At 45.3% G+C, this 18,804-nt stretch overlaps 3 protein-coding genes across 6 annotated transcripts in view; 2 read left to right on the forward strand and 1 right to left on the reverse strand.

Moving 5' to 3' along the window:
* LOC6612950 (guanylate cyclase soluble subunit beta-1) overlaps positions 1-1,173 on the forward strand; it is a 43,774-nt gene extending 42,601 nt beyond the window's left edge. Inside the window, exon 18 of the mRNA XM_002037406.2 lies at positions 104-1,173. The gene's annotated coding sequence lies outside the window, so the exon portion shown is untranslated. The remainder of the gene's footprint in view (positions 1-103) is intronic.
* Positions 1,174-1,296: 123 nt separating this feature from the next.
* Positions 1,297-18,685, reverse strand: LOC6612952 (protein mesh). Of its 4 annotated transcripts, XM_002037408.2 has the most exons (16): positions 18,587-18,685; positions 17,918-18,369; positions 14,513-14,748; positions 14,236-14,423; positions 8,729-8,906; positions 8,513-8,650; positions 7,773-7,941; positions 7,067-7,661; positions 5,817-5,939; positions 5,482-5,640; positions 4,660-5,404; positions 4,184-4,602; positions 3,923-4,110; positions 3,472-3,711; positions 3,352-3,402; positions 2,462-3,282 (listed from the first exon to the last, which is right to left on the reverse strand). In XM_002037408.2, exons 2-16 carry the CDS (start codon positions 18,312-18,314, stop codon positions 2,813-2,815), a joined length of 4,296 nt encoding a protein of 1,431 aa, XP_002037444.1. In that variant the 5' UTR covers positions 18,315-18,369; positions 18,587-18,685; the 3' UTR covers positions 2,462-2,812. The 4 variants fall into 4 exon arrangements, with proteins under 4 accessions (XP_032576278.1, XP_002037444.1, XP_032576276.1 ...); XM_032720385.1 differs by having other exon boundaries at positions 3,352-3,711; XM_032720386.1 differs by having other exon boundaries at positions 3,352-3,711; positions 17,918-18,366; positions 18,587-18,648.
* LOC6612953 (protein bottleneck) lies at positions 16,267-17,178 on the forward strand. Its single transcript, XM_002037409.1, has one exon. The coding sequence runs from the start codon at positions 16,267-16,269 to the stop codon at positions 17,176-17,178; it is 912 nt and encodes a 303-aa protein (XP_002037445.1).
* Positions 18,686-18,804: the final 119 nt, after the last annotated feature.

An 18,804-nucleotide genomic window follows, 5' to 3' on the forward strand; every position in this document is an offset into this window, starting at 1 on the left:
TGCAGTTCGTGACCGACATATGAGTATTTATATTCCCCATTTTGCGTTTGTTACTATCGAAATATTCCCACTAATATCGCTCCAAATTGTTTTCTCATTTCAGCCTGTGGATTATTATCCTGTAAAAATGTTTAAAATCATCTGTGCGTGTTGCGTGAGTCCTTGTAGATGTGTATTATTGTGTAAAGAACGTGTAATTTGTTAATATGTATTTATTATGATTCTACTTTGTGATGGTTTCTTAGGCTGAACTTTTTCGTGTAACTATATTAACCTAATGGCAAAATTACTCGAACTGTAAAAATCGAATAGCGAAACAATGTAAGGCAAATATTCTAACCAAACCACTCGACTTTGGGACAACTTAATTAAGGCGTAAACGTAAATTAGCATAACCACAAGGCACCAAAGAAAAACAGACAAAAAGACAAAGATACATATATGCATATACTCACAATATATAGATGTAATTGGGTTCGTCAACTTCTATACAGGGCTACCGACCAGTAAACCAACCAACCAAATTGTTAGTATCCCAACTGCACCAAAAAGTAACTCTATACAAATGTACAAGCGGAACACAAGCAAGTATTTAGAAAACAGGACATTAGGTTAAGAGCTCTCCAATCCGAAGTTCGTTTAAGTTTCCATTGATCTATGGCCATTGTTACGAAGGACAAATCTCTACTTTACTATAACTGAGAAATAGCTTTATAGTTCTTAAGCCATCACGCCGGAAGTCTCGCTCTCTCCTTCTGAAATCATGGACTATTATAATACAAACCTATATATAGATATATTCATAGCAATATCAATGTGCACAGATGCAAGTACTAAATTTATATATCCAACTGTTCAGCTGAATGTTCTTCTAAGGCGAAGCTTAGCTTAAGCTCTGGTCCTCCATGGACTCGATTCGTTTTTTGTTGATCCAATTGGTTGTTGAGTGTTAGTCTAAGTTACTTACTTGTACTGTAAAAAGGCTAAGAAGTGTTAAGTGCTAAACTAACTACACCCTAACCACGATCTGTCCACCCCTATCTGATTTCATCTGTACACAGCGTGGAGTAAATGTTAAATATGTTAAAATAAAATCAATATGTATCTGTACCCAAGAGTAAATCGCAAGATAAACATACGCAGAAACCAATAAAATATTTCATTGAACCCTGACACGATGTGTTTTTACCTAATTTAACGTTGTAGTTGGCCATTTGACAATATTTAATTGAATTAGTGTTGTTTATTTGTTATTTATTGTTTTATTGGTTCGTTAATAAATAAAAATTTGATGAGTGCTCAATGTGCTAATCAAATTACATGTTGTTTCGACTGCTGCCACTTGGATTTTGGCAACAGAGCCTGGGCCGCCTCCTCCTCCTCCCTGGCGATTCGTTCGCGAATCCAATAACTCGCCCCGCAGACGAGGAGTAAGAGGCAGGGAATCAGGATGAGCAGCACCAAGCCCAGCGAAATGCTCGCGACCCGCGCGGACTGCTCCTCATGCCCTGCAAGAGTATGCAATGGGAAATACACAAAGGATTCTACAGGACAGAGGATGGCGTTGGGCAATTGCATTTACCAACAGGATTGGAGGCCTATACGAAATTTATAATACCCTTTACAGGAAAGTCATTTGTAAATCCATAATGGTTCCGACATACGAGTTTATTTTGGTAGGTATCTATTGTAAAGTTTGAATTCTGGCAGCTATATATCTATTCCACCTTGCCTTCTGCAAACTGATACCTTTCCATCACTGTACATAAATAAAACAACCTAGCAAGCCATCCATCTAGCTCCTTCCTGCCATCAATCCACCCACTCAAGGCTGGAGCCTAGTTTTCGCCTAGTTTTGAGCCCCTTCGTCCTGCTATTGTGTGGCGCCTATTTCCCAGATAGACCAGGCTATACTCTCGCATTGATAAAGAGGACGAGGAGGACGAAGGACGAAGGATTCGCCGGTGGCAAACAGACATAAGTAACGGCAACTTGTTCATCAATTTGCTCAAGATTGATTGACATTGGCGTAATGCACACAATACATTCTGTCCCGATGGAAGTGGGCGTAGGTGGAGTACCAGGGCGTGGCAGTGGTTCCAACAAAAACGAGATGGGTCACAAAAAACACTGTGACAGTAGAAGATTAATGTCTTTGGCTTCGCTCCTATTGCTTCGTTGTAAATTTTATGTAATTTTGGCTTGCACTACCGCTGCATTGGTAGAAGAATTAGAAGTGTTCTGATCCTTGATTTTTCTAAAATAGTTAACTCTTTCCCTACCATTCGTTAATTTCTATTTAAACACTATTTTCCGCAGTGTCTGTCATGCAAATTATTACAGAAAATTGACAGCCAGCTAAATGGCAAACAAAGCGAACCCTGCGAAGTGTCAACTTTCATGTAACAATTGGCATTATCGAATTGCGCTGCAAGGAGAACTAAAAACATTATTCAACATGTACAAGTAACGACTATAAACAAGTGTTTTTGGTTTTATTCAATATAAAATGATGATTGTTTACCTGGGCCAAAGTAATACGTAATGAAATTGCCGTTCTGATTATGCTTAATGTACAAGGATTCGGTTCACGGATTGGGACTATTAATAAATGCTTATTGGGTGTGTGTTATTGGATGTGGTCATGGCCGTGGGTAGAAAACAGCGGTGTAACAATAAGTAAAGTTAAGGAAAACTGATGGACAGGTGGGCGGTTCCATGTCGGTGGCAATGGAAGGTACTTAAAATTAGTTATTATTGGGTGGCTCTTATTTGAACTTTGCAGCTTAAGGATCGCGATGAGTGCCGATCCTCAGACCTCCGTGGACTTCTGCACCGAGGGAGTGGGCGAGGTGGCCAGGGGAGGCGAAGGCAGACCAGTGTCCTGCGTCAGGGGCGTGGGCGCAGTGCGGAGCGGCACGGTGTTCGCGCTCGACGGGGGTCTACTGTAGTACTGGGTGTTGCTGGGCAGCACCGGCACTCCTCCGAAGCGGTTCTGCGTCGCCGCCTGTGGAGTGTAGTTTATGGAACTGGCGCCGCTGGTGCGACTGTCCAGGCCACTGAAGGTGGGGCTGTACTGCTGGCGATGCAGCTGATCCGCCTCCTCCGGCGACAGGGGCTGGTGGTATCCGGCTGGATGAGTGGTGCCCGTGTGGACATCCGCCTCGTCGAAGTCATCGTCCTCGTCTGGATGATCTCCGTCCACCGGGGAGCCATGCTGATCCAACTCCGTTCCGGAGGCGGAGTGCAGGGAGCGGCGACCCAGCTGTTTCGGCTTCTCACCTGTGGTTACGTTCGGATTAATGTAGGAAATGTCCCTGGCTAACATTGAGCTGTTTCTATTTTGACTACCTTCCGATGAGGTCACATCCTCGTCGTTCTGATCCAGATCCCATTTCTTAGCTGGAAAATCAATTTGCGGTTTGCCCGGTAATGGTTCGTTCGTGCGATATACTTTGTCGTAGGACCTACTTTTCTTCAATGTGCTGGCATCCGTATCGCTGTCGTCGTCGTAGTTAAGTGTCCTTAAATTACGAGCCGAACTAGCCCTCGATCGGGGCAGCATGGGCATCTGCCACTGCGGATCCTCCTTGAGCTGCTTCTGGCGATAGCGATACACTCCACACACGATGCACAGCATCAGTGGACAGATCACCAGGAAGATAATGCCAATTGCTATGAAAGCGACGCGACGCGTGTAGTACACCTCACCTGCACGGGTTCAAAGTTGGTAAGGATTGGTATCTATCTGGGGCATCACGGGACATACTCCTACTACATACTGGTTGACTGGATTAGCTATTAACTTCTATTTGCATATTAATTAAATCTGTTTCTAATCTAATTCAGTCAGTCAGTATAATTGTAGGCACGATACGAGGGTCTCTTAACAACGATATAGTATTCAGTTTCTGGAACTTACGGAGACATTCGGTGTATCCGTATTCCGGAATGTTCCACAGACCGTTCGACAAGCACTCACGACGTTGATCTCCAATCAGGATAAAGCCCTCGTTACACTCAAAGGATACCTTCGCACCAGGCATAAAGTCAAAGCTCAGCTTTCGACCAAAACGCGGAGTCTGCAAAACCCCACAGGATACCACACGTCTGTTAAAAATATCAAGGATAACAGGATTAATTTCTGACTGCATCCAACTCCATAGTTTAGTGGATAACTTACACTGCATTTTCCGCCTGCATATTGACTATGGTGTCGTAGTAGTTCTTGGTAAAGTGTGCCAAGTCTCTATTCAAAGTCATTGCGTAATCGTACTGGCACTGCATACACTCTCCACAGAGTTCCTCAGCTCTTTCAAGATCGTAAGTGCGATTCGTTGGCAGGAAGTCCGCAGGATCCAGGACATAATTCGGCTGGAAGGTGGCATTCGCATAGTAACTGGACATTCGTCCAAATTCTCGGGTAAATAGAGCGGCTCCCACTCCAGGAACCTCGCGATCCGTGAGCATCCACTTGATTCCAAAGTTGGTGTGAATGCTGCGCAGATCGTTCAGATTGAGTTGGGCCACTTGTCCATTGGGCAGCATAAAGTCGTCTAGTTTATTAAAGCTCCAGTTGCCAAAAAGTCCCGCGGTTTTGTTCTGTAGTTAAATAATGAAAATGTAGTAATCCAAGTATATAATTTCCTAGCTACTTACTATAAACTTCCAGGGCAGGAAAACGCGACCGGTCATGTATCCCTCGTTCTCCACCACTTCCACTCCGATACCAGCATCGAATTGCACCACCACCTGCGACTGATTGAGCAGGTAAGTCGGGGTATACACGGTGACACCGTCGAAATGCTGGAACTTCAGACTCTCGCGATCGAAGTAAACCCTGCGTCCATCGGCCAGGACATCCAGGCGATAGCGCCATCTGGCGTGCAGAGGACGCAGACGGACCTCAATCGTTGTGGTGGTGTTTCCCCGCATGGCAACCGCTGTCAACTGTGTGGCCTTCACCTCGCCATAATAATTAACTGGCAGCTGCTCGAATCGTCCTTGAACCTCAAACTTATTACTCTCATCCACGCTGCGTGCCAGGACGAATTCTCCCAGTCCGTTGAAGGTGTAAGCCGAGCCATCGAAGGTCACAAAGTGGGGATCGCCGAAAACACCGGCGATTCCAGGCGCCTGATAGGCCACACAATCCTGCGAGGGACGACGCTCGAAGCGGTAGGTTTCGCAGCCCACCGCCTGCTCCTCCTGCCAGAAGCAGCAGGAGTAGAAGGGGCGCATGTCGTGGAACCACATGGACAGCGAGGGCACCTTGCTGGCCTCGTTCCAGGGCATCTTGCCCAGGTTGTGGACGCGACGGGGACGGGAGCCCCACATTTGGTCGTAGGTCAGCATCAGAAAGCCATAACGATCGTAGCAACACTGCTGTTCTGCTCCTTGGGCACTGGATAGGAAAGAGCACGCCAAGGTTAGTATAAGTATATAATTAAGTATATATATCTAAGATTTAGAGTGACTTACACTGGCGTTCCACTGACCACGCAGTGAATGGCCCCGCGATGACGCAGGCAGCTGGGGTTCGAGTCCTTGTCGCACTCGCGGTCAGGGCGGAAGCGTCCTTTGTCCAGGACAGCCTGGTCCAAGGTGCAGGGGCACAGTGGCAGGTCGGCGGCAAAGTTCCTGCGAAATGAGGAATATGTACTTTCAGTGGGGCAGTCCTTTTATCGCAATCCTCAGCTAATTAGCTGGGGAAGGATGCCCATGCCCGAACAGCATCCATTTAGCCAATCCCCATAGGCGTTCTGGTTGCTTTTAATTAGCGGGGCAAATGCAAATGCATATTTGTTGAGCCTTACCTGAGGAATCGGTCGGCGCGAATCCAATTATCGCAGAGAGCCCGCGCCCATCGCTTTCCATGCTGTCGCTCCCACTGGGGCGCCATATACCAGGCCAGAGGAATCGGCCGGGACCAGAGGACCCTGCGAATGGGAAAGTGCAGTGTGAGAGTGCAGGCCCAAGATTAATTTCAAGCAACCAGCCCAAACGAATGACACTAATCGACCTTTGACATTCGTGCAGCTTGCACAATGCCAGCTTATGAGCTCCCACGCGATTTAACTTGCTCCTTTTGACGAGCAACACGATTTTGCCATTAGCCGTTGCCTAGTTATCCTTCAATGGCCATTCGCGCCTCGCGCTGCCATGGAAATATTTTTCATTAAGTTCCACAATTACTCGGCCATCAAATGGAAATTAAATGTTGAAACAATGCTAACAATTTATTTGGGCCCATCCGCACTTTAGGCCGGCTAACGACACCCCAAGGTGCCGTAAACCAAAAAGAAAGAAATTGTCTTATATTGCGTCTTGGGGGAAAAGGCACAGCGATAAAAAAGGAAAAGATAAATACCTATATATCTTACAACACTATCACGAGTGTCTCGCAGAAATATAAACTTTCTTAGCTGCATTACCGTATTTTCTTCCTGTGTAGGCCAGAGTTTCCAAATAAGCCCTTGCAAATTCGTAATGTTCAAACTGGCCATCCAGCAAAACACGACTCGTATTTTTGGCCCACAAATTTGATGGTTCGGAAGATGATTCCCGTTTAAGTGCAAAATAATTGCTGGACGTGAGGAAAAAGGCTTAGATGGGAACGAACATGGCAGCGATTACCATTGGCCGGGGCCATTAAAAACACATTTCCATTATTGATTAGCTTCGAGAATGTCTCGCAATTACTGGCTGTCATAATAAGCAATCTCCAGCCAGCCAAGCCAGAGCAAATTGATTGCAGCCGAAGGGAATGGGATGGATGACTGGGTATCTGGTTTCTGGTGGCTCTGGAGCAGCCCAAGTACACATAGTCCGTTCGCATTGTCATTGAAATTGCCCGGCAAATTGAATAAAAACATGGATAGACCATGAGAGCGCCAGGCACTCGGAACTGAGATGACATATTGAGACAACCGGGAATCAATTAAAGCTTAATAACAAAGGAATGTGGCGATGAATTTAATTTAGGACAACTCAAGTGAGTGAAACCTTGTATTAACCTGTTTAAACGATTTATATGAGGTTGTTTGCCACAAATGTATCTACTTACGGACTGATGGCCAATCCTGAGTATTGGTCGGGCTGAGTGAGATTGATCTGGAGGAATCCGAACTGCATGTCCCGGTTGATATTGTTGCGGTTGATGTAGTTCGAGGGCGTGATCACGTAGCTGCCGGTATTCGAGTAGGAGGCCTCGATCACATCGATGTACTCCAGTTGCGGCTCGATCTTGGTCTCGCGGTAGCCCCACAGCGAGATCATCACGTTGGCATTGGCGTTCGAGGTCAAATTGTACTGGTTCCAGGTGATGCGGATCTCGGCGGGGTTCTTCTTGTGCACATCGTCGGTGGTGAAGAAGATCTTCTCGGTGGCGGCAGCCGGGGTCTCCACGAAGTACTTTCCGCGCCACTTGAACCTCTGGGTTCCCACGGAGATCTGGAATCGGATGTAGCCCTCGGCCTTCAGGTAGGGCTGCACACAGATCACGCGGTTCCGATCCACATAGGTTCCCAGCACGGACTCTGTGTCGAAGTGGCAGGTCACCCTGATGGCCGGATCAAAGCAGGGGCCAGTGATATTGACGACTTGGCCACCCAGCATGTTACCAGACTCGGGGGCAAAGGTTAGAGGTAGCAGAGCAGCATCTAAATGAGTAAAATGCATATAAGATACAGGGAGATTGGCAGTTACCAAAACACAACCGGTTTCTAAACATTAGTTGCCACCCATGGCAGGAACCCCGCAATCAAACGTACCGATATCTTTGTTGCAGGAGCCAATTAGAATCTGCTCGTCCACGCGGAAAATGTGGCGACCCGGGAATCCATTGGCCCAACCTCTGTTGGCCAGGTCGCGAATCACCATGTTCTGACTGTAGGGCCTGTACTCGTAGGCCTGGGTTCCATTACCGGCATTGAAACCGACCTGGAAAGGGGGAGCAAAGTTCGCGTGTTAAGGGTGTGGGAATTTTCGGGGGCAGAAGTGCAATTAAATACATGCATTCGGATTTCCCGCACTTTTAATTAACTGTTCACAAAGTTAGCAATTATGTTTCGGGCTTAGGAAAATTTTAAATTGTGCGTTTAATTACTGCAAGTGGCTGGTGGCTGAAGGGCACTCGAGTTTCAAAAGCAAAATGATTCAAGCTAATGATAATTGTGAATTAAATAAGTGATTCTTCAACATTTTCGGCAAAGGAAATGAAGAGTTGCCAACTATTAGGTATTTTGTATTATTTCGAAAGCTTCTAATCGAAACTTTATTCCTTTCTGTGAATTCCTAATCGAAAAACTTAACTTGCACTTTACTTTCTTCCTTTAGATTGGCGAACAAATCACGAAAGCAAACAAGGCACGGCTAGATCCTGGGAAACTAAAGGAAAAACAAACTCTCCACTCGCAATCAGTTGGCAAGTTTTCCCTTGGAGTCAACTGTTTAATTGAGTGCCAACCGACAAAAAGTGAAGGGACTAAAAAGGGACAGCTTGACCACTTACATATGCAGGAACTCCACCCTCGCCCTTCGTCGTATCACCTCCGGCCTCAGTATGAGAAAGCCAGTTCAGAACGGCATAGTTGAAAATAATATAGGTGTAGACCTCGTCGGTGGCCAGGACCATTTGGAAGGTGTTTGTCTGTGGAAAAAGAGTGAGTACATGCAATATTTATAAATCATTTTACCAAAAAACAAACTTCAAGTATATATAACATACCGTGTAGAGGGAGTTGTCTATGCCACCGGCGAACGAGACGTTCTTCCAGGTGGCGATCACCACGTGCTTGGGGATGAAGGTATCGGCGCCCACGACTCCCTGACGGATGTCCCACATGGTGCGTTCCCGCACCTCCACGCCGAATCGGTCCGTACGTCCCATCAGATCGCGTTCCACTCTGCAAATAGAATGAGTTTTGCGTCAGTTTGGTACAGCGGACCAGTGAGACTCATGTGGCTGATGCGAAAATGGGAAAACAAATCGGATGCAAGGCAAATTTTGGTTTGGCGTCCGCCTGATGATGAATGGATTCGATGTTCGGCATATAAATCAGGGAGCAGGCGGAGAGATTTCTGATTTGGGCGCTTCCTCATTACTTTCCCTGCCGGGCATATTTTCATAAAGATTTTATTTATTTTACGCTCTCGTGAGCACTTTCAAGTGTGCGTATGTTCGTATCGACGGCCGACACATTGGCGACGCCAACGCGGCTACGTGGCGTATGATTTATATGCTTTAATTATTCATTACGCATACGCCGCGTAGCACACACTTACACCCAGTCGCCACTTCAAACCGTGTTTGCTGCGCCATAAATTGCTTTAAGCCAGTTTGGCTAAATTACAGTCGGGATTCATGCAAAATGCTTAGACAAAAGCCATTCCAATCCATTTCAAACACCAGACAAATAAACCTTAAGCCGATTTACCGGGGTTTTTTATTACACGCATCCCCTTTGAGCCAGTCCAATGTTACTGGCAAATCTAACGCAAGTTTTCACTGCCGGACAATTGCATTGGAATCGAGGTGAACAATCGAGGATTGACAATGCTCTTGGTTGGAATAAGAGGCTTATCAAATGAAGCGTTCGGCTCAGTAGAAACATGTCCAGATGCTGGCCGCAAGAATAACTACCAAAATCTGTGGGGTTCTATTTTGCCAATAGTGGCATTAGGCCATATTCAGAATGGAGATAAATAATAGAAATGATTCCAATAGCATTTCAAATTAAAATGAAAAATGTATTGTTCTCCTTTGTTCTCCAATCGAAACTAGGGTGGATTATTGCATTAGGTATCCATTTTGTACTGGTCAAAATAAAAAGTCTTCCACTAATCAAATTTATAGCACTCAATTAAGTCCTTTTAGAAGCCACTGAAAACACTATAATTGAACCGAAATCATATGCAACATTCTGTCAGTCCTTTATGCCACTTACTTAAATCTAATAAAGTCTTTGGCTCCAGAGCATGCACAAATGTAAACTAATTCCCAATCGCTTTGACAAGGACATTCATTTAGGGCACTTCACTCATATGAGTGTAATAATTGAAATCGAAAAACTCGTTATGCTCCAGCATTTCTGTGTGTGGCAAACAAAGATGAATGTGGGCCATTTTCTATTTGCATTTCCCCGGTAACATTTTATTGATTTTGCCCCGGCGTTTGTTAGTGATAAATGAAACAGACACACACACACAAGCTGGCACTGCAATGCAAACATGAGTGGTAGAGTGGTGTTTCGCCTATGTTCGGCTTATTTATTAACACTTCAACGATCCGTAATAAAAACTCATAATGCAGCCATTATCATACAACATGCGCTAAATTGCCGCCAGTGCGCTTTTGTGCTATTCAATTTTTGAGGGCACATAAATTAAACCTGGCAGCAGATGGCAATGGAAATAAATTACAAAATTACGCTTTCCTTCCTCTCGACGGGCGTAAAAAATAGAAAACGTTTGTTGGCAGCCAGCAAAAAACCGCATGCCATGGCCAAAAGAAGAAGAAGGAGGCGCTCAGAGATAACCGCACACACAAAACCCCACACTCACACTCGCACTCACATAGTTTATCATCTGTGTTTGCCCTGAGCAAAAACTTTAAAAGTCTGCAATTGACATTTGGGCCAAAAAAATGCGAATTGTCACTCAGCCTAGAAATGCGCGCGCAGCAGCCAAAAACAGCCGCAGACTCGGAGACTTTTACGTGTAAGTAAGCCAAAAAGCCACACATTTATATAGGCACTCAGAAAAAAAGGATATTCAAAGGATATTTTTGGGTTAAAGAAACAGAACATTCGGTGGGATATTTCAATGGAAATGTTGTAGTAAGCTGACGCAATCAAGGCAGTTGTAATATCCATAGCTATAAATTTAATTATATTAATTTGAATTGTATAATTCAAAAGCATTTTTCGCTGTGCCGACATAGAGAGAGTCGCAAAAAAGTAATAGAAACTCAGAAGCTCGTACATAAGTCGGGCTCCGAGCCGCCTTCCACCCGCTTTTCCACCCAATTTCCCGGCCCCTGCCCACAACTTCCTCCGTTTTCCCATCGCAGGCCAGTTCTTGAACTGCGCCATTATGTACTTTATTGCATACATTCGGGCGCTGCCACAGTTTTGTCTGCATTTGTAGGTTAAAATGCCTTTTCGCCGCTTTGCATGGAAATATTCGAGCCCCAGTCCCACATCCACGCTTCAGCCATGTCTCGGTCTTCGCCTTTTGCCGCTTGCCGTGTGGCCCAATTCCATCTCGGGGTGTAAATGAAAGTGAAACAATGGCCGTACTTAAAGAAAATGGCGAAAATTGCATGTAAGCTGCAGAAACAGCGCGCAGAAAGCGCTCTCACCAGCAAATGCAAACAGAGACTTGCAAATGGCCCAGCCAAGGACTATGGAAGACGGGGCTTCAAGGGATTGGGGAAGTTCTTGTTATGATTGGCAAAAGGGAATAATAAAGCGGCATTATTATGGCGCCCTGGCTACAAAGAAAAACTTTGGCCAAAAACACTTTTACAGGGAACTGGCTGGCAAGACCAAGAGTGCTAAGTCTGCACTCTATAAATTTAACGAAAGTGACTTTTGGCAAGTACTTCACAAAATACATCTCCTTCAAAGTCTGACCAAAAACCTTACCTTACCTTAAAGTTCGCAAAGAACTTTGTTCGGAAATATTTATCTTTTAATTGCATTTTCTAATTGTTGTTCTTTTAAATTTGCTGTGTATTTCTGTTGTAATTTTCTGAACCTCTGAAGTGCTTAATTTTCCCATTCCCAATGCACCTTTGACTCTTTTGCCGAATATGTGTTAATTGCGCCAACGCAGGCCGGCAATTAGGAATCCGTTTGAAGCTGCCCTTGCCAAACAACAATTAGGCGCTCACAGGACCTGCAGAATTTCCCACCTTGACCAAGAAACCTCGCACAGAGTCACACACATCGAATCTCACACGCTGACAAAGTTTAAAGCGTTTAACAAAGGCAAAAATACTGAACAAACGACATTAAGTTTTTATTCGCCACCCGGCGCGGCTAAACGTTTGTGTGTGTAATTAAACGTGCGCTCATAATGAATTTAATGCTCAAAGTGGATGGCGACCCACGCGGCGTATGCGCAACGCCCTGCACTTTCAGCTAATCCAATGCTGAGCGCTAAGTGTGAGTGTGTAATTAAATTGATGCGAAATAATCATGGTCCGACATGTGGGCGGGATGTCAATGACGGAGTGGGTGACAAGGTGAGGGGGTGGGTCGGTGCGTCGGTGGGTGGTGCCCTTGTGTGGGTGGCCAGCAATTTTACATCACTCGCATCTCGCTATTCCGCTCTGCCTGGCTTCTTTATCTGCAGCGCCATGCAAAGTTATTTAAATTAAATTCCAGTCACAGCTTCAGTGACGCCCCATTCTTTAATACCTCTGCCCTCCCACTCACAAGTGCACTGGTAGAAAAAGCTATCACAAAAAATATCTAACTGCTTTTAAAAGTTAATAGGTAATACCTATAGGTTTTCTTTTTTCAGTGCTCTCATGAAAGTTTGGCTGAGCATTTACCCTTCATATCGCTAAACACAAGACGAAGACAATTAAATGACAGGGACTTGGCCATTGAACGAGTTATGAGACTGTGTACGGACTGTGTATAACTATGAAAATGCATTGGACGGTACACGCACTCGTGTCCTTATCCTTGTGCTGCTCCGCGCAGGATGTTAATTGCTCAGCTATGGCAATTGTCAGCAGAGTGTTGACAACAAACCCAGTGAACGGAAAAATGGAAAGTGCCAGAAAAGAACTCAACGGAAAAACATTTATCCAGCAATGCTATAAGCCATTCATAATGCTGCCAAATCGATTAAACCACTTTTGTAATTCTTCCTCCACTTTTTCGGTAGATTTCCCATGAATTTTTCAACTTGCATGCATCGCTCAACTGACTTGTCATTCTGTGCCATTTTGAAGTAATTTATGCTCGCATTTCCTTCTTTTTTCGTTGTTCCTCAAGGCCATGAAATGCAAGGCGATGCGACTATGTAGATGAGCAGCCATAAGTTATGCTCCAAATAGCTCGGATCTGCGAGTTAACCAAAGAGCAATTTAAGGTGAAAGTTGCTTTAACTAATTAATGCACTTTTGAGTGTCTGCCTCTCTGTGAGTGCGATTGCGGAATTTGTAAGGCCAAGCTCTTTTAAGTGCTGCCATGGGTAAGCCCATATAAATACACCACAATTAACTTTCAACCCCCTCTGGCATTAATTTGCATAATTAGCCGGACGAGGGCAAAAAAATGGAAATTCATGTTTGTATAAATTTAAACATTGTCCTCGGAAAGTTCAGCGTGAAAGTGCATGGCAACAGAATATAATTAGAGTACAATTGGTCACAGAGAGAATCCATCCTGAACTCACAATTTATATTTCGAAATGCTCTTTTCTGCAAATCCTTAACAATGCATCAGAACGATGGACACTTCGCAATGAATTCACGCTCAAGTGCATGCTGAAATCAGCAGGAAAATAATGGAGCTGGAATTCTGTTGGGAACCCGGAAATATTACGGAGCACAGATGAACAGGTAGCCTCCACTGAAATAATGCAGCAATTCTGGGGCAATAAATGACAGTAACAAGCAGCGAAACACTAACGATGTCACACAATGATTCAGTTTGGACCTCCACGAAGTCGGAAGAATAATACACTTAATACAAATATATATATAGATAACATTGTTTCGGGGAAAATACAGTCACTTAACTTTGTTGACTTTAATCACAAGAAATTACTCGACATGGTGCACGTGTGCCAAAATATCAAGTTCTGGTATTTCATAATTTAATTCCTTGAATTAATATAGAACAAGTTGTTTGTCAAATAAATTATACAGTTTGGAAGGACATATGCATAAATGCAGGCCCACAACATGCACACTCACACACACATGCAGAATGGGGCCATGGGGACCGGAAGTGGAGAGCGGGGCACGCACACACTCATGCCATTTTGTGTTAGTTTTCTGTAAATGGCGACTGGCGCACGTAAAACGAATGTGAACGTATGAGTACTTTTGTTTGGCGCGTACTGTGTGCTGATTTTGCATATGCAAATGCCACGAGAAACAAGGGCGAATAAATACGGCTGGCAAATAAATACAAACGAACCGGAAATGCGAGCGGGAGGGGATAATGCGGAAATGTATTGAGATGCGAGATGCGGGATGCATTGTCTTACCGGAAGTAAACACCGGGCGTCCGCTGGTCAATATCCGATGGATAAATTCGTCCTACTCGGCACTTGCTGAAGAAGATGCCCATGAAGGAGGGATCGCGTTTGGCGGGCCAGTCCTTGATCGGGAAGACCAGGGGGTATGTCAGATACTCTGGCGGATCCGAGAACTCCAAGTAGCCGTTGAGGGAGAGCTGTAAGAGGAGGAGATTGTTGGATTAGTGTCAGGTTCACATATTTTGTGCAGCTTCACAGTCATGTCTAAATCTTAAAGGAACCCTACCCTGGTGTAGTTGAATCGGAAACCGTAGAAGGGCAGCTGGAAGTTAAGATTCTTGTGCAGCTGCGTCATGGAGGCGTGGATGTCGAACTGGTAGTCGCCACGTCCGCCGTACATGTCCTTGTCGAAGTACCAGTACATGAAGTTGCTCCTGAGCTCCGCAAGACGGGCGGCGGTTATGGTGTATCCTCCGGCTGCCGTGGAGTATGTGGTCGGCGGGGCGACATTGTTATTGGGATCTGGAAATAGCGAGAGGAGAAGACAAATAGCTTAGAGAGGAGAGCTCTGGCCTATCATTATAATTTCACACCTAATCCGGCGAGATTACTTTTTCAATTCCACAATATTATCCCTGGCACTTGCTGCGTTGCAAGGCATAAAGTGAAAGAGAACTTTTTCCTGGCCTCTTTGCATTTTCCGGCTGCAACTTTGCCACCCACATCCTTGCAGCTCCCGTTCCGGGTGCTTGGCCATTAAAGGTCACAGTTAATATTCATTTCTGCGCTGCAAACTTTGCTGTCTTCCTTCTTCTCTGCTTCTCTTGGCCCCTTTCTCCTAATTTCGCCTCACCGCTGGCCTTTTAAAGCAATTTAAGCTGATTAAGTGCAAAGCTGACGTTCCCAATGGACACTGCAAACGGGAGCCCATGAAAGAACCCAGGATCCGCTTAAGGATATTGCTCCTGACGCTGGCCAGAAACTTAAATTGCTGACGAAGTTTTCGTGGTGAAGTCCCGGGAAAGATTTCAAAATATTCTTGACATCCCTAGGGAGTTGTGGTTGCCCCAAAAGCGACTGACATTCATTGCATTTTGCAGGAATACTTTAATATTTTGAAGCTTTCTCTTGTACTTCTATAAATCAATTAGCTAACTAATAAATAATTAAGAATAGTTATAGTGTGCAGTGCAGATATCTATGCCTCTTCTTAAAGTCCTCTTTTCGTGCCGAATTCTATATTCCACAAATTCAATTTTAATATTTAAGTTCGTTGTTATTTCAATGGAACCCGCTCCTTACTTACAATTTAAGCTTAATTTATAATTCCATTAATTAATGAACCCCATTAAGATCCTGACACCTCATTTCGCCTTTTCGCACAGGTATTTTCCCATTCCCTCTGTGTTTAATTGCATGTTTCTCTTTGAATATATGGAAATTGCAGTAGTATGCTTAATGTATAACACCGTTTTTATTTCGCTTCTCATTTCCTTCTATCATTTTGTCGGCTGTGAATTGCAGAGTGTCGGGTGAATCATTAATTGCATTGATTTTGATTGTAATGAGCCAGCTAATGAAATGTCAACAGTGTGAAGTGGCCATAAACCCCAGCGGATTTATTGTAGAAACCCTGAACATCTGTCGCGTTTAAAGTTTTTAAGCTATTTATGAATCGATACCCTCGCTAATCCTTTTTGGTGGTCCTTATAAAAGTGCGCGGATTAGCAGTCAGTCTTTTGCCAAAGATTTGTGTAAAATTGGTGCGCGGAAAACACGCAAAACTCGCGTGTTCGGGTTGCAATTACCGGGAAATCGCTCCTTTGACAAATCTTCCTTTTTTACTTGCATAGCTTAGGTAGTCGGCTCAGGTAGTTTCCCAGAATTAAGTTAAGTTGGGTATCGACAATCGGGAGCGGCTACCTGAACTTTTGGCACCAGCTGTCGGGGTGGAAACTGGACCAGGTAGTCCTTAGAAGTGCACCTATATAAGGTCTGCGTTCCTTGCCTCAACATCACATTCGTACTTCAACCGTCAACATGAGCATCAGCACATTCAACTTCCAGTTCTACAACTACAAGCTGAGCCCGTCCTCACCGGGATTCGGCAGCACAGCCTCCCGCTCCTCCTCCTCCTGCATCAGCGAACTGGAAATGGACATTGACGAGGACATGTCCGCCCAGCCCACCATCACCTCCACGCCCAAGCCGCGCTTCACCACCCAACTGGCCGTGGAACTGGCCAAAACGGAGCCGGGTAATGGCATATCCCCACTGCGACCCAAATTGCATACGGCCCAGAAACGCTGGTCCATGGAGTTGAGGGAAAAAGTGCTGGAAATGTCCAAGCGAAATAATGGCCAGGAGAAACCACAAACCGCAGGGCAACAGGAACACCAACAGCCACAGGAACAGCCACTGCAACAGGAGGAACTGCAGCATCAGCAGCAGGAACCCACTGTCACCGACAAAATCAACTTCTTCAACAAGCTGACCAACACCTTTGAGTCGGGTTTCAGCAAGCTGATGCCCCAAGCTAGCTCCACCAACAACCGCTTCATAGCCATGTTGCGCACCGCCCGTCCTCAGAACGTTGCCACCACCACCGCCAACAGCAGCACCGCCAACAGTTTCCTGGGCAGCGACCACAGTCTCAGTGGTTCCGTGACCGGTCAAGTGCCACCACCCAAGCCCAAGAGACTGGCGGCCACCACCGCCCAGTTTGCCACTCCCCATGTACCCGGCATGGGCGTGGGCAAGGGCGGCAGCCAGCGCAAGTGCTCCCTGCGCCGCAAGCCTTCGATGGACAAGTCGAGGGCCACCATCTCCCGCCAGAGCTCCAGTGCCTCGGTGCGAACCCAGAACCACGCCATCATGGAGGACCTCAGTCTGGTGGTTCCAGTGAGATTGCGCATCGCGGAGTACGAGCAGCGCATCTCGATGAGTGCGTAGGTCCAGAAACTAGGTTAATTGTAAGTTCCAAAGGATTGCCTTTAGTTATAAGTTAGCCTAAGCTTCTAAAGACAATTCAAATATAAGATATATGAAGCAGAAATAAAGCGTCTTTTTCTTGGCAAATTACAAATATTATTACAAATAAATATTGCAATCGGTGAGCAATGCAACATATACATTTCGAGATTCTATTTGTGACCAAACCCTTTTTTATTACTAAGTTACATTCGAACAAATACAAATGACTGTGACTAATGCGGCAAAAATTCCAATTCCGAATAGCCAATATATCAGTTCTAGGAGACTGATAAAACAGAGTTGCCTGAATTGCTAAATCCACACACTACCACGGGTTGTAAACTGAATCACGCAAGACTCTGTGCCCCCGCTGTCCCCCTTGTCCACACCTATATTCGTGTGCATACATATGCGTATATTCACTATACCACCGCGCACCTGTTTTGTTTGCCGAAGCGGAAAACAAGAAACCGTTAGCTTTTTAATGCCTCAACCTGGGGCATTATCTTATCGGGAAAAACACAGAGACAGAGAGAGGGAGTGAGAGAGAGAGGGGCTTTCAGCACCAACACCTGAATGCCCGAACACAGGTTATAGAGCAAATATTGGTAACTAAACCAAACTGAAACCCACTGAGCTGTTCTGATAAGATAGTCAACGCGGCGTATGAGTAATGGGGTGGAACTGAATCAGCCCAGGGACAACGAAACCGACTCACCCCAATTGTAGCCGCTGTTGTCCACGTCGTACAGCTCCCCCAAATAGTCATTTGGCATGATGAGGGCTCCGAACATTTTCTCGGGCTTCAGTCCCGCGACGGTGAGGACATCATCTGTTCCCCGATTGCTGACATGCACCACGGGAATCAGAGTGGGCTTCTGCAGGGCCAGGTGTTTGGTTTTCGGGTTGTCCGCTTCCGCCTTTTTGGGAGCGGGCGTGGCCTTTGGCACCTCAACGAATTCCGCCTGAGCTTTGGGCTTAGTCACCTTGACCGTCTCCGGAACTGCATTGATTATTTGATCCTCGAACTCCTCCGTCGATATATTCTCGTTAGCCAGGACAAAGGCCATAAACCCGCAGGCCAGCGCACAAACCACAAACAGTTTGAAACGCATTTTCACTCGATTTCGATTTGTCACTTAATTGGTAATTCGTTTTTTCGTTTCACTGCTAAAAGAAAAACACAAAGCCATCAATTAGGAATTAACAATTTAAGCATCACTCAATAAGCACTCAATTCATGCGAAGTTGTACACTATTTAGGCACCGTTTTCCTCGGATATCCTCGTTTTCTAACAATTTTCACTTGATGACATCATCAGTTAAGGCAAAGGCTTATCAGTTCTCTTATCACTTGTCACCAATTATCAATTTTAACTTTAATTACCAGGCAGGAAAACACGTTCGTTGCAGCGAGCCGCTCAGCTAAGACTGAAGTTAAGTTAACTCTAACGGGCCGATCGGGGCGTTGCCAAAACTCAGTTCACCTGTCGCCGTCTACTCGATTGTGAAACATTGCCTTATCGGCCAGATAAAGCTGGCCATATCTTATCAATGGAACACTACGCACCGATAACGCATTCCTTCTTCGGCCCGCTCGGCTTT

The sequence above is a fragment of the Drosophila sechellia genome, chromosome 3R (assembly GCF_004382195.2).
Source record: "Drosophila sechellia strain sech25 chromosome 3R, ASM438219v1, whole genome shotgun sequence".
Lineage (NCBI taxonomy): Eukaryota > Metazoa > Arthropoda > Insecta > Diptera > Drosophilidae > Drosophila > Drosophila sechellia.